Source organism: Lepisosteus platostomus, chromosome 8 (assembly GCF_059453375.1).
Source record: "Lepisosteus platostomus isolate fLepPlt1 chromosome 8, fLepPlt1.hap1, whole genome shotgun sequence".
Classification (NCBI taxonomy): Eukaryota; Metazoa; Chordata; class Actinopteri; order Semionotiformes; family Lepisosteidae; genus Lepisosteus; species Lepisosteus platostomus.
In genome coordinates this window covers 8,032,528-8,047,696 of record NC_142618.1, presented here as the reverse complement: position 1 = coordinate 8,047,696, position 15,169 = coordinate 8,032,528, and the positions used below count along the sequence as shown (strand labels likewise).

Here is a 15,169-nt window from a genome sequence, read left to right as displayed (position 1 = left end):
TAAATTCTGTAGGCATGTGTGTCTTTAACAGTTCCACAGGTATGTTGGCAAAACAGCAGGTACATTGCATTTAATACAGCATAACTGAACTTAGCACTGCTGGGGCCCTGGGTTCTACTCCTGGGGTGCTATCTGGGTGGAGTTTGTATGTTCTCTCCAGGTTTGCATGGGTTTCCTTCAGGGGCTGCAGTTAGCTCCCACAGTTTAAAGACATACTGGTTGGTTAATCGGCTTCTGAGAAAAAGGCCCTGATGGCAAGTGTAGACGTGTCTGTGTTTGTGTCTGTGATGGACTGGCGTCCCGCCCAGGGTGTGCCCTGCCTTGCGCCCATGGCTTCCGCTCCCCCTGCAACCCCGCATTGGATAAAGTGGTCAAAGAATGGATGGATGTGTAACTGAACTCTTTACACTGAGAAACGCCACAAAACTAAGTGCAGGTCAAATGTAGCAAATGACTGCGTATTTATTTACATCTAATCTCGAGGCGGCTCATTAGAAATGACGATCTAGCCAAACCTTACTCTTTGTGCACCATACATCCTGTTTTATTTTTGTATATTCCGCATTATTATGTTGTACTGCGCTGTGTTGATTGTGCCTGGCTGCTGTTGAGCTGCAATTTCCCCTCACAGGATTAATAAAGTATCTATCTATCTCTATCTATCACAGGCAGAAACGAATGTCCACCACCAGCTCAAGAGTTTTCCCGTTTGTCTCGCACAAAGTCCTTTCTCACTCCCTAGGAAGCGGCTAGTTAAAACCATGACGAGCCCCGCTGCCTACCTTTGATATCTTTCCCAAAGCCCATGGAAGAGGTGACTGTCTGACCCTTGCTGCTGGATTTCTCCTTCATGACATCGTCGTCGCTGGAGATGTCATCCGTGCTCATTTTCTTCTTCTTCTTCTTCCTCCTGTGCCGAGGAGGCAGTTTCTTGGGGAAGGTGAACATGGGGAAGATCACCAGGAGCATGGCCATGGCACAGAGCAGGAAGCCGCTCCACCTGTGGGTGGACACGCACACAAACGTAGACACAGGGTATGACAGGCCACAGAGCAGAGCAGGAACAAGAGTCTCACCCGTGCGCTTCCGTCTTAAACACTCATCTGTGGGATTCTTGGGCTTGTAATAACATCAATATAGTGCACACAATATACACACTATTACATATTTTGAATTCATGCAAGGCTTTAATTATGCTGACTATGTTTTGGTCATTTAACTGATTAAGACTTACAGCGTAACACATTATTAATCATTATAAGTAGTTAGTAATTACTTATGGACACACTCTGGCTTTTTTTTCCCTCTCTGTTCCTCACAGATGATTGGATCTTGAAATATTCATAGCTTGAAAGCAACACAGGGTTAAACGTTTGAATCATTATGAGAGACACAGTTCTCTACGCCTCCCAGTCAAGTCGGTGCAACGGCGTCCTTTTCCAACTGCATTTCTTCCCACCCACACAGACGCATTTACTGCTGCTAAGAGCCTGCACACAAAATACTTTTTTTCTCTCCCCTATTAAGAACACAAATTCTGTTTCTCTTTCCAGCCTTGAGAATTTGGTGTCAGTGTGTCAAACAACATGGCAGGTCTATGACTCTCATACCAGCACCAGTGTGGGAGTTGGGAAGACGTGTGTACATCCTGTGAGATGTCCTCAGTTGAAGTCTCCACCATTTTTCACACTGTGAACCCCACATTATGTACAGTGGACTCAGCATTAAACTAATGCAGCTCTGAATGCTCTCATTGCAAGCCACAGGGACCAGTACAGCTCAAAGCCTCTTAATCCCACTGACACGTCACTATTTCGGCTACAGCTGACTAATGGCCCAGCGCAGAGTGGGAACCGCAGTGTCCAGAATGGGGGATCCACGTTTCACTCCAGAGAAGGGGCTTGACTGGCTGTGCCACTTGGAAACCATCCTGAAAACACTCATGTTTTGTCTTACCAGTTGCCGACAAAGCGTGGGTCACTTTGATCGATGTTGATGATGGTTTTTGGGTCAACGTAGAATCCAATCAGGACTCCTCCTAGCAGGTAGCCTGCTGCCGGACCAAGAGCCCCCATGACATACATGATTGCTGAAAAACAGATAACCCCCACCCATCAGAGATGTGGCCACAAACATCACTGAAAACAAATCAGCACAAATGTTGTGCGTATTTTAATATCACATCCAACAAGTTAAATTGAACATCCATTCTAAGATCAAGGATAAGATTACGAGAAGATAAATGAACACGCCCAAAAAAGCTTAGAATCTTAATAGGTTTGTTGCTTAAGTCAGTTTATCTCAGCAAATTTATTTTTAAAAAGCCCTTCCATTCTCAAAGGATAGAGGAAGCATCGCAGAAAGGTGGAAAAAAATTAGAAATAAAAAAACATTCTCCCTGCATCTTTGTCAACCGAACAAAATTGGGCTTCACGGAAAATGAGGCACACACAGTAAAGCTGCAAATGTAACATGAGCAAGATAAAGAGAACACGAGGGCAAGAAAACAAAACCATTTCCTACAACTGTCTTACTGTTGTGACCCTTGAGAACAGCAGGTTTATTTATTTTATTACTTGGTCATTGGTTAGAAACAAGTCCATTGTTGACAGCATAGGTTCGTATTCTGGTCCTTTTCCTCAGATCTCATTCAGTGGACAGTTACTCCATACAAGCAGTGTGTGCGGAGGCTTTCAACACCAGCCTACTGCAGCCGATACCTTCTGTATCAAATGAAGAAGAGCTTAAGGGCATTCAGACACCATGCTGCTTAATTAATTCCTAATGCGGGATATGCAGCTCTAAAATTGACTGCTGGCTTTTGTTTCTTCTTCTTTGTCCATTGGTAAAAAAAAGAGGTTTCAAAGCGAACCCAGAGCACGCTGTGAAAGGTGTGTGCTCACTCAGTTCTCATCCCTCTGTTGCCACGTGCACAGAAGCTTGAAGATTATCCCTAATCTCCCCACTAAGGGAATCCCTCTTTCCAGCAGTTTGTTATGCGACGCAGAGATAAACTGAAGGAAAGGGGGATAATACGTCTACGTTTTTACGTTTTTTGCACATCATTCTTTAAAACTTTTTAACGAGAAAAGGATTTACAAATACACACAGTACAAAGTAAAATAATTTACAGCTCTCACAGTGAGGTGACAGTAAAAAAAAAAAGCCTAAGAGCCAACATTCATTTTGTCAGGTAGGTAAGTACCATGCACATAAGCCTTCCAAGGACCAGTTTTGCTGTATTGTGATGTCAGTTTACATGAAGCATCAGCATAATACATTATTAAACAGAATCATCTGGTGCTGGAGCACTGCACTGTGTTGAAGAAAGCCCAGCTGCATTCAGGAGTGACAGTCCTAAGATCCCTCTAATTATCTGGTCTAAAGTTACAGTAAAAATCACACCCACAAAAAAAGAACACTAAAACCAAATTTGTGATTCAGGCAGAACAAAACTGCACATGCCTGTACTTCAATTTCTTTGACTTTTCCAATGTCTAATGCATCTCACAGCACAACGAGACGAAGGACAACTGCTGCCTGGTGTTCTGCTAATGAGGTGCAAGCTGTCGATGATTAATAAGGAGATCATTATCATGTTAGCTAATGTTTAAACTTGATGGCAAAACTTGGGAAGTTTAACCGTTCTGAATTAAAAATATGTAAATACAAAAGCTGAAGCTGGCTGCTCATGTTTGTAAGATGATAAATGTTATTATTGCTGTACAATACATCAAGATTGGATCAATAAGAAAGACCACTACTACTAATAATTACTCACCATACAAATACTAGTAAATCACAATAGCATTATGAAAAATATTTAATGTATGTGAGGTAGAAAAGTAGATTTTTGTGTGAGAAATGTATCAAAACAAAATACCTTGGCAGTGAAAGCATCCAGTTTAACTGGTATATTCAATGGACTAAATATTGAGTCCATACATTTTTCATTTGAAGGATTATTTTATGAAGGTCAAAAAGAAAAAAAAAAGCTTTTACAGAAGACAACAGAAGTGTTATCCTGCAGAATCATTCCAGGGGCAGCTCTGAATTCAATGCAATGCAGTAAGAAGAATAATTACATCCTAGATACCTACCTGTACAGAAACACAACATCAAACAAATCAAACAATAGGCACCATTTCTGAGTGTCACTGCTTAGCAATAGTTGCAGCAGTCCTGATATTAACTCTGGAATTAAGTTATAAGAATCCTCACAATTAGCAAAAAGCACAATGTAGAGAAAAGGCTTTATGATGTAATATTCAGTAGTTCCTTCATTAGGGCATGTAGTGGCCTGCTTTGGTATAAATGATGTAGAAATTAAAACTCTGTAATTACAGCCTTATCGACATTAAGTCTTTAAATTAGGAAAATGTTCTTATTCTTCACCATTACACCATATAATACACAACAGACAAACACCAGTAAAGGCTTTTGTAGCCAAAGCAGCAAACCTGGTCAATTTAACGGAAGTGGAGATGAGCAGGTCTTCTCTGTTCTAGAAGGCAAGTTGGTTTTTAGCAGCTAAATAGATGTGAGGATCTAAACCCTTTTTTTTTACCATCAAGAGGCATTAATACCAGCTTCAATGACAGGCTAGACAGCTTGTTCCGGTTCCCAGAAACCTTAGTGTCAAGATGCGGCTCCTGTTCTCACTTGCAAATGCATCTCCTCTTGGTTTCTATTTGGGTCCTCTGGTTCATGTTTCACTGTTGATTCTATTAGAGGATTTTGTATGCCTGAATCAGGTTTGCACATCGTCTTTTCTATTCAACACTAAGACGCTCCAGGTTTTGAGACTGCATCTGTATCTGAATAGGAAATTACTTCGGAATCTGGAAAGATAACTTACCCCTTTCTGTGAATGATACCAGATTCCAGGGTCTTACTAATGCAACACGCACTTTTTTCATAACCTCTCAATTTAATTTCAATAGTTTATATATATATATGGTATATCCTACCATTTTATTCACTTTTTTACTGTCCCACACTGGTTACATATTAAAGCGTGCAGCACTGTAAACATACACAAGTCCTTACAAATTCAAGATGCGAGACTGCGTATACAGTGTATTTTGAAAGGTTCCTTTGTCCTCTGAGTGGCATGTGCAGAACACTACCTTGCAATTTTCACCTCTTCACAACCTGATGGGAGAGTGTTTTCTTCCAGAGCATTTTGGGATGTCACTGCAATATTTCATTAGCTTAACAGGAGCACACCAATCTCAATATATATGTAAATAAAGGCGTACTTGACAAACAGCACACTAAGGTTGAGCCAGCACCATTTTGTTTGATGGGAGAAAAAGTCGTCACTTTTTTGAGTTATTATTTCTGTGTTGTAATTAAATAAAACCACAATCTTGCCAGCCAAAGCATACTTTGGATCAACACTGGTCCAGTGGACAAAATCATGTTTATCTGTGCTGCTTGGTACTGGACCATGCTCAACATGCTATCAGGGATCAGGACTAATATGGTTTAAGTGTTGTAGTCTTACACGATTCATTTTCACAAAAGACAAAACAAATGGCTTGTTCCTGTTCAGTGAACCAATATTATTCTGCAAAGTGCATAAAACTCTGAAAAGTAACACTTACAAGACACTGATGAATTGAATTCTGAATAATTGGAGTGAAGGCTTTATGTAGAACATCACTCCTTTAGCTTTAAACTTAAAAATAACATTTTGGATTTCCAACTGAGCTAAAAATTCTCAGCAGGCAAAAGAGAGAGCAGTGAAAATTCTGCAGTCTAGCGCAGGATTTCCAGAGGGTACAGTGACTAAGCTGGCAGTGAACAAGTCCTCAAACACAAAGCATAAGTCAACCAGACAATGACAATGAGAAGCAGGGGAGAGAGAGGAGCGGGAGAGCGACTGCAGGCTCGCCAGCAGCCATATCGCTGTGCAACTCACAACTGAAACTAAGCAGGTGTGAGCCTGGTCAGTACCTGGATGGGAGACCTCCTGGGAAAACTAAGGTTGCTGCTGGAACAGGTATTAGTGGGGCCAGCAGGGGGCGCTCACCCTGTGGTCTGTATGGGTCCTAATGCCCCAGTATAGTGACAGGGACACTATACTGTAAACAGGCGCTGTCCTTCAGATGAGACGTAAAACCGAGGTCCTGACTCTCTGTGGTCATTAAAAATCCCAGGGTGTTTCTCGAAAAGAGTAGGGGTGTAACCCCGGTGTCCTGGCCAAATTTACCATTGGCCGTTACCACTCATGGCCTCCTAATAATCCCCATCTCTGAATTGGCTTAATTACTCTGCTCTACTCCCCACTGAGAGCTGATATGTGGTGAGCATTCTGGCGCACTATGGCTGACGTCGCATCATCCAGGTGGGGCTGCACATTGGTGGTGGTGGAGGGGAGTCCCCATTACCTGTAAAGCACTTTGAGTGGAGTGTCCAGAAAAGCGCTATATAAGTTTAAGCAATTATTATTATTATTATTAATGACACTAACCATGTCTAAAATCCAACAGACAGCTCGAACAATTCTAACAGGTAAACTTCCTAGCCTGATGATGACAATGACAATGACAACGACAACGAAGGAGCAGTAGTTGTAGTGTTTTGATTCTTCCTTATGCATTGTCTTCCTGTTCATATTTTAAATTTATTTTTTAAAATTACACACAAAAAGCCCATAATATTCAGGTAAAAAGTTCAGAACCTTTCCATCCATAAACGTCTTTTCTATATATTATAACCTGAAGGCCAGTTACTCAGACTGATACACTTACCACAAAGTAAAAAAAATAAAGATCAGCTAGTGTAAAAATTCTCAGTTTACTGAATTATATAACTATACTGCCAACATAAATTTAGCATTTTTACTACAATTTAGACAAGATGAGGAATGACCTTGGTGCACTACATTCTGCGTTTATATACGTAACACAGGATGCAAAGAGAGTGACAATACATTAGATTTTTAAATGAGTAAATCCCGTTGTTTCTGGACGGCAGCTGTGCTGGCATTAACAGCCTGAAATACAGTCTGCCTAGGTGCCAACAGAGGTGTTAACCTCTCTTCCACAACAAGACTATCATCCTACAGCACAACACACAACCTTTTCCAATTTCTCCGTTCAGACCATAAACTATAAAGCGTTTAACGACAAGCTTCACTTTATCATTTTTTTTAGCTCATAAATGGTTAAGAGTGAGTTGTTTGCTGTGGTGCAGAATAAAAGCCACCCTTTCAGCTGAGGGAGGACTGACTACATCTTGAGATCCCTGCAGAGAAGGGATGAGTCCAGGTGCTGTGATGTCTCAACTCTACAGCTAATTATGTACAAGACCCACTTAAGCAATGCCTGAGAGGCCAGGCTTGGTGACTTTAAGAGTTCACAAGAGTGCCTAGATTGCTGGTGGGCAGATTACAGGAAAATGGGTTTGCCTCACTTCTACCCACAAAACCACATTTGGAAACAATATGGACTAAAAAGTTGAAAAATAAACCTTCAGAATTATGACACGAGTTATGTTACATACAAAAAATACTCCACACGTGTGACTAATAAAAGTGTGCCAGTTTTGAAAACAAATTATGTCTAAAAAGACATGAACAGAGACGACTACAGGGACCCAATTCAGCTACTCAAAGTCCTCAAAATCATTGACGAAACCGTACCAATGGAATTCTTTCAGAATAAGAGAAAAAAACAAGTGGAGACGACGTGAAAGTGTATTGAAAACGGAGAAACGGGAGGTAGTTCTTCCTTACCCAAAGGGCTGTGGCAGCACAGAACACTCTATGTTGTCATGTTGTTGAGGCTGATACCCTGGCTTGTTTCAAGAAACAGCGGGACAAGACCTCAACTACTAACTGCTCCACAGTAGTAAATGGGTTAGCTGGACTGAAAGGCCTGTTCTTGTTAGCAATCTTTCTTAAGTTCTGAATTATAAGGTGTCCTTAGAAAAAAAATCGAATCTATACAATTTTATCTGGTGAAAGATGCAGTAAAACCTGATGCAAGTAAAGGCAATAACTCGTTGATCGAAGACATTACTATAACTTGGCTGGTAACTGAACCAAAAGGCTTTAAAGGCAAAGCAAAATAATCTAGATTAACTTTCTTTGGTCAACACACCTAAACCAGAAAGGGTTGTAGCCATTAGCAGTACCAAAAAGGTTTTAAAGTCTGGCAGCAATCCAGGTCACCATTCAGTGTTTGACACTACACTGCTTTGCTTGACAGAATTGGGCCCAGCCTAAGGATGCACGCTATGATGCTGTCCCCATTTATTCACAGCGCCACTGTTTTACAAATCAAAGACAGCAATTCTTCCAGTTTGAACTAACTTCACACAAAAAAACAGAACATCCAGAGACAATATAATTACAACAGGCGGAGAGAGCCATCAAGGTTAAGCCACAAGGAGAGACAAGAACGTGCTTCTGGCCGTGCACTTCGATCACTCCTCTCGAATCACATCTGTTGCCAAGCACGTAAATTTAGAAACTGAAACGTCAGAGCATAGATGCGCCATCACACACATTAATTAACATCACTTGGCAAAGAGAAGAATGCAGATGGCATGGAGACAATTATTTTTGTGATTTATGAGAAGAGCAGCACACCGTCTTGATGACCTTCAACAGCTGCCATGCTTGTGTATAACTGGGCAATCGAGCAAGGCACACAAATATTCTTGATTGCACCAGTATATCTCCAAATTGAAAGACATGGTAGTAGAAAACCTACAGTAGCTGATATGAGTCACCTTGGGTACATAGCTTATGCTACTAAGCACAAGGTCTAATGGGACAAGATGTTTAATTCCAATGAGTGATTTCCAACACGTTATTCCAACACCATTATAATGTACAGCTTAAGCAACACAATCTGTCAAAGTTTTCGCATGGGGCCTAGAATATCCACCTTCTGACAGCAGTTGTGGTAGCAGACAAGGACAGCACTGTGGATCCACAATGGGTAAGACAAATGTACTAGCAACCAATATATTAATTACATTAACAACACTTGAATATAAATATGAATATAAACAAAGGATATTATTTTTGGAATGACAAAGATAACACATAATCAAACAATAAGGGTTTAAAAGAGATCTCAAAAGAGATCATGTAATAGCCTAAGAATATAATCACAATGTTCAATTGAAATGAGGTCTCAAGATTGAGACTGAGGCTTTGATCCTTATCATGGTCCATCTTTGGCTAAGCTTGACTTTCCTGTCCAGCCTGGTACATGTTGGAGTTCATCACTTTCTCTATCTCGACTCCAGGACCCCTAGATGCAAAATAATCCTAAAACATAATAGACCCCCTCACACACACAATATTACACTGTTGACATGAGTGTTTTCTCAACATGAGCTTTCTGTAGGTCAAGCATAACACTGATGTGCATCAGATTGTGGGAGTCAATGACCATTCCCCTTTACTCTTTGAAGACCACTGACCTTAACTATAATGATGCATGCAAGTACTGTATATTTTCTGTGTGTTACCTCCTTTAAAACTACAGGGAAACAGGAACCCTTTGGAGACCACTAAATAATTACATCCACACCACTTCCAAAAAGCAGAATGCAATTGTAGATTTGTACTACAATACTTAAAAGTGTGACAAAAGGTGACGTTCTTGCCTTCCAGAATTCGATTATGACCATCATTGAATTCTTGTAATTGTGCAACGGCACTATGATGAGAGTATGACATATGAAGTTTTGAAGTGGGACACTTTTATTTTATCAGAGGTGTGAATAAATCTGGAGGACACTGAGTATCATATAAATATAGCTACTGCTGCTGCTTCTACCTTTCCACTGTATTTCCATACATTAGCATGCTTTTCACATATTCAATACAGACGGACGATTTGCTCACCCTATGAATGCGTGAGAGGTATGCAGGCACTTCTTTTGTGGCTTGTGAATATGGTATTTCATTAAGGTCCCCTTCATCTCTGGTTTACACATTTCTAATCAAATTAGAACGTACGTTTACGAGGGCTTAAGTTTAAAAGTAAAGCTAACCGCAAAACCCTTGTGGTTGCAAACTGCACTTCAGTCACATGTGGTCTAGCTGTGAATTAGAATGTTTGTCACGGTCCAGCTAATTTTGCATTGTTGAGCATTTTCTTTCCCCAGCTGCATTTTAAAGGATTTCACTTTTTGGCAGCTCGCAAAAGCTCACCTCCTACTAAAGTATGCCAACATTTTTAATGTATCCTTGCTTTTCACAGTTTTCACTTCACTTGGATCTCTCACGGAGCACTGGCAGAAAACCTTCTGTGGGCTTTAAGGATATAGGAATGGGAATTTTCAGAGTAAGCTTTAAAAGGTGTTGAGGTAAAATCATCATGTTGTAGACTTTTAGAATAGATAACTCTGTGAGGTCCCACTGTTCATTCATTCCTGGTGTGTGTCTATTATCGGCTTTATGTTGTACATTTGTATTGCATGTTTTTTAATTGCATGAGCTCACCAAAATCCATGCAACGAGTTATTACAATAAAGTATTGCACTTGAACATGAACTATAATTGATGACTGTGCTAAAAAAACAGTACAAGCTTTTCGATAATTTGAAGTACCTCAAAACAGTATCTATGTAATGCCATTACTATATCAAATTTTTTTGGATTGCATCAGAAAAAAATGCAAAAAGCAAAATTGTCACTCGTGAATCAACGTGCAAACCTGTATCATAGCAATGTATTGTCACTTGATATTTAGATTAATGTCACAGGTTCTCCAGTTGGATTTCTAATTACCCGTACAATCCACCTACACGACATATCAGATAGAAGTAGAAGATATGGATGTTTTTTTATTAGCCATTTCACGATGAAATGAAAGGTTTCACTCCATGATGTGTTTCACTTGTTTCGTCTATATAAAATTGTGACAGGCAGCCTTTTCACTGACAAGTGAAGCTTCAGGAGAAATGGCTCTCCATAGGAATGGAGAATTCAAAGGTCATTTTCTCCACTGGTTTTCATTACCATCCTTTCAACTTCTTCAATCTACACAAGTAGCATCAGACTCACATATTTCCTAAAAAATAAACTCAGATGGCACCAACTCTGTGACAAAATATACACTGAGCTCAACCTGACAGATGCTGAGTCCTTAGTTCATCCTGCTACCAGCATTTGAATAAAAAATCTTTAGATTTCTATATTTATATCTTTATTTAGTAGTTCCATTACTGACAAAGGCTAAATTACTTTCTTGGAAAAATGTATTTTGTGTGTTGCAAAAAATGACTTGCTTTAACAAAATTTACAAATGCTTTCCCTTGGCAATCTACCTGAATGCCCAACTGTTTGAGAAGCCTTCCATGACACCATGTTTGCTATTAATTCATTTAAGGGCTTTCCCACTGAATTGCTTTGTTTTTCATGTGTGCTAATTTTCTGACTATCCTATCAAACCTTCATAGTCTCTCTACCAGAAATGCACCTGATTTTTCAAGCCCCTAACTCTCTGCCAAATCTGTTTCAGGTTCACATGTTCTTTTGTAACACCTTTCTGTGATTTTTCACAATCTGTGAATGCTAACCCTAACACTACCTGGGGTGTCAACTGAGCATTTCTGAGATTTCTGAGATTTCTCTCAATGGGTACAGGTCTGAAATTGGTCTTGTCAAATCTGGTGTCCCCCAGGGCTCAATACTGGGCCCCTTGCTCTTCAGCATGTACATGTTCCCACTTGGTCAGCTTTTAAGATCACATGGCCTCAGCTTTCATTTTTACGCTGATGATACTCAAATATACATCCATACCAAACCCGACACTGATGTGGCTGTCTCTATTCTATCTAATTGCATCTCTGACATAAAAATTTGGATGACTCAAAACTTCCTTCATCTTAACTGTGACAAGACTGAAGTCATGCTTATTGGTACCCCCCATCAACTTCGTAAAGCCAGTCCTGTAACCCTGTCTGTAGATGGCTCTGTACTTGAGCTTCAATCAAAATTGAAAAACCTTGGGGTTATATTCGATTCTGGCTTAACATTCGACCCACATGTACAGCATACTGTCAAAACATCTTTTTTTCACCTTAGAAATATCGCAAGACTACGCCCTATGCTATCATTAACTGTGACTGAAAAGCTGATCAACATATTTGTATTCTCTCGAATTGACTACTGCAATGCTCTACTCCCTGGGGTATTTAAATCTACTCTGAACAAGCTGCAGTATGTCCAAAATTCAGCAGCCAGAATCCTGACCAGGTCTAGTGCAAGTGTTCACATTACTCCTATCCTGGAGTCCTTGCACTGGCTTCCGGTCAAATTCCGCGTAGACTTTAAAATCCTCATGCTCACCTATAAGGCTTTACATGGCTTGGCACCTCAATACCTGTCTGAACTTTTATCGCCCTACTCCCCACCTCGCAACCTCCACTCTTCAAATTCTGCCCTCCTTACTGTCCCCCAAGCCCATCTACATTGTATGGGCGACAGGGCCTTCTCCTGCTATGCCCCCAAGCTCTGGAACTCTTTGCCCAAGGATATTAGAGAGTCACCTTCTCTAAACTCCTTCAAATCCAGACTCAAAACCTTCTTCTTCAGAAAAGCCTTTACTTAACTGGTTCCATTCTTCACCCCTCTGGTCTTCTTAATACCACCTTCCACGGTCTCCTCTATTGTTATTGTTGTATTGTTGTAATTATAATTGTCTCCTATCTTGTGAAATCTTCTTATTTATTGTTGTAGTCTTCTTATTTATTGTTATTGACATGCTGTAAATCGCTTTGAGAAGCCACCTTTAAAGGCGCTATATAAAATAAAGTTTATTATTATTATTATTTAGATCTGAACGTCTCCGGGCTACGGATTTGAAAGGTTTCCCAAACCAAAAAGAATAAGTGGAAAACAATCCAGACCACTGATCAAACCTTGTGCAATAGAATGAGATTCAATAATGTTTGGTTACAATGTTTGATCCGACGACTCAGTGTTATTCAGATAGGAGCAAAACATCACTCATCCAAAACCTGACTTGGGCCCCTAAATTCAGTGCTTATCTTAAAAATTGTCTAAGAAGTGTGTGAATACTAACCTTAACCCTACCTGGGGTGTCAACTGAGAATTTCCACGATCTATATCTGAATGTCTCTGGGCATCGGATTTTGACATGTTCCCCAAACCAAAAAGTAAGAGAGGGAAACAATTAAGACAATTGATTAAAGCTCTTGCAAGTGAATGAGTTTTAATAATGCTTGGTTATAACTTTTGATCCGACCGACTCAGTTTTGGGATACACTTACCACGCAGTGCACTGGGCCTAACCCTACCTGGGGTATGAACTGAGCATTTCAGCTATCTATATCTGAACGTCTCCGGGCACAGGATTTTGACATGTTCCCCAAACCAAAAAGTATGAGTGGGAAGCACTGGGCTATTGGCAGAAAACTCCCGGTTTCGAATTCCAGTCAATGCTGAGGGACAATCTTTTGCCAAATACAGAACTTAAATTGTATACTGTTAAGACTTTTAATAATTTTAAACTGTGCATTGCAGCATGTTAAACATTAAACTGATTAAAAAGTAGGTATATTTTATAAAAGCAAGATTGCTTAGTTGGACAAAAGTACACAATCTTCCACCTTCTTCATACTGAAAATATTTAAAGTAAGCATAAAAATTTTATGCATCAAAGTCTTGGATTAATAACTGGAGAAAGATTGGCCAGCCAATCACGTACTGCAGTAATCTGAGCAGTGCGGGGTTTTACCACACATTCTGAATGGCTGCATCTTTACGTAGTTACCATTTGGTGAAATAACTGTAACACAAGAAGTCAGAATGGGGTGTATTTTTCTATATCGTGCATTAGAGCTTTCTGTTCTCTTTGGGTAAGAACAATTAACCACAGGCAAGCTGGCATTAGACTTTCTAGAGTTCCCACTCAGAATAACAGAATTACCTCCCAAAACTCCTTCATGTCTTCTTGACTGGGCTTCTCAAACATTTGTTGACAAAAAATGATGCAGTATTGTGTTTACCTTTTACCGCTGATGTGCAAAAAGAAAAAAAAAGACTTTCTGAAATACTTTTGAAGACCAAAAACGAAAGCGTCTTACAACAATTTCAAAAGCTATATTGAAAATGTCGTAATATTTAAATACATTTCATTTCGAATTTGAAATGGTTTCCACAATCTTTGAAAAGACAATTAAAATAATACAGAGATGTTCCAGGTCCAGAAGTAAGTGCATCCCCTAACAAGCACTCTCGCTGAGCTCACTGTACCCTGGCACTGTAAGGGCAAATTATATTTCCGTTTGCTGTATGTTATGTGAGGAGAGCCCAGCAGAAAAATCAATTAAGTCATATGACCTCACAGGAGTCACAGAAGGGAGGGAAACCTTGCATTGTCATGGCAACCTGCTGACACGGCAGTGTCTTCTTACAAGTCCTAACCTCAGATCTTCCTCACAATGCACCACAGGGTTATCAGCCTGGGCCTGAAGCAAAAAAAGAATGGTGAATGAAGACACAAAGAGTTGTGAATCCATTATTTGATGACAACAAATTACCAAGAGTATAGCAGCACTTTATTTGACCAATTCAAACATTTGCTGCACTCTAACCCCCTTAAATATTTTAACTGATGTTTCATTTCATCGCCCTGACGTACCACTGTTAATAGAGCTGCTGTAGCCAGTAAAAAAAAAAGTGCCCATTCAGTCTCTATGAAATATGCAACACGAGATGCATGCCACCGGTTCTCTTACATTCTCTTCATGACAAGAAGGAGCAACAGCAAGGAGACACTGGAAACTGGAGCCCAGCAGTATATCTATCAGACAATTCATTCAAAATATTAGAACTATCTAATCTGACCTCAAACATTGAATCCGGACAAATCACAGTGCAGACTGAAGGATGAGCTAAAATGAGAAGTAAACCAATGTATTAAATAATTTCGCAAGGATCAGTCCGACAAAAGTAACGATTCAAAGTTCTTCCATGTGACGAATACCACATCTCATCAGTATTTCAGAGATACAGTGCCTTGGAAAAGTGTCCACATTTTCACTAGGCCACCCCAAGGACATACAACAACTTAGAGGGTTGCAGCAAAAGCTTGTAAAAGCCTCTCAAATGCTTACACAATGTGCTTGCTGAGCTGAACGGGTTACAGACTTTAGGCACTTAATGCCT

At 40.0% G+C, this 15,169-nt stretch overlaps 1 protein-coding gene across 4 annotated transcripts in view; it reads right to left on the bottom strand.

The window, feature by feature from the left end:
- The window catches only part of LOC148655594 (solute carrier organic anion transporter family member 5A1-like), a 56,295-nt gene that overhangs the window by 21,960 nt on the left and 19,166 nt on the right, over positions 1-15,169 (bottom strand). For all 4 annotated transcript variants that reach the window (XM_088642282.1, XM_088642279.1, XM_088642281.1 and 1 more), the window contains 2 exons: positions 1,957-2,089; positions 783-1,000 (listed from right to left, as the gene is read on the bottom strand). In XM_088642282.1, the coding sequence (XP_088498408.1) occupies positions 783-1,000; positions 1,957-2,089 (351 nt within the window). The remainder of the gene's footprint in view (positions 1-782; positions 1,001-1,956; positions 2,090-15,169) is intronic.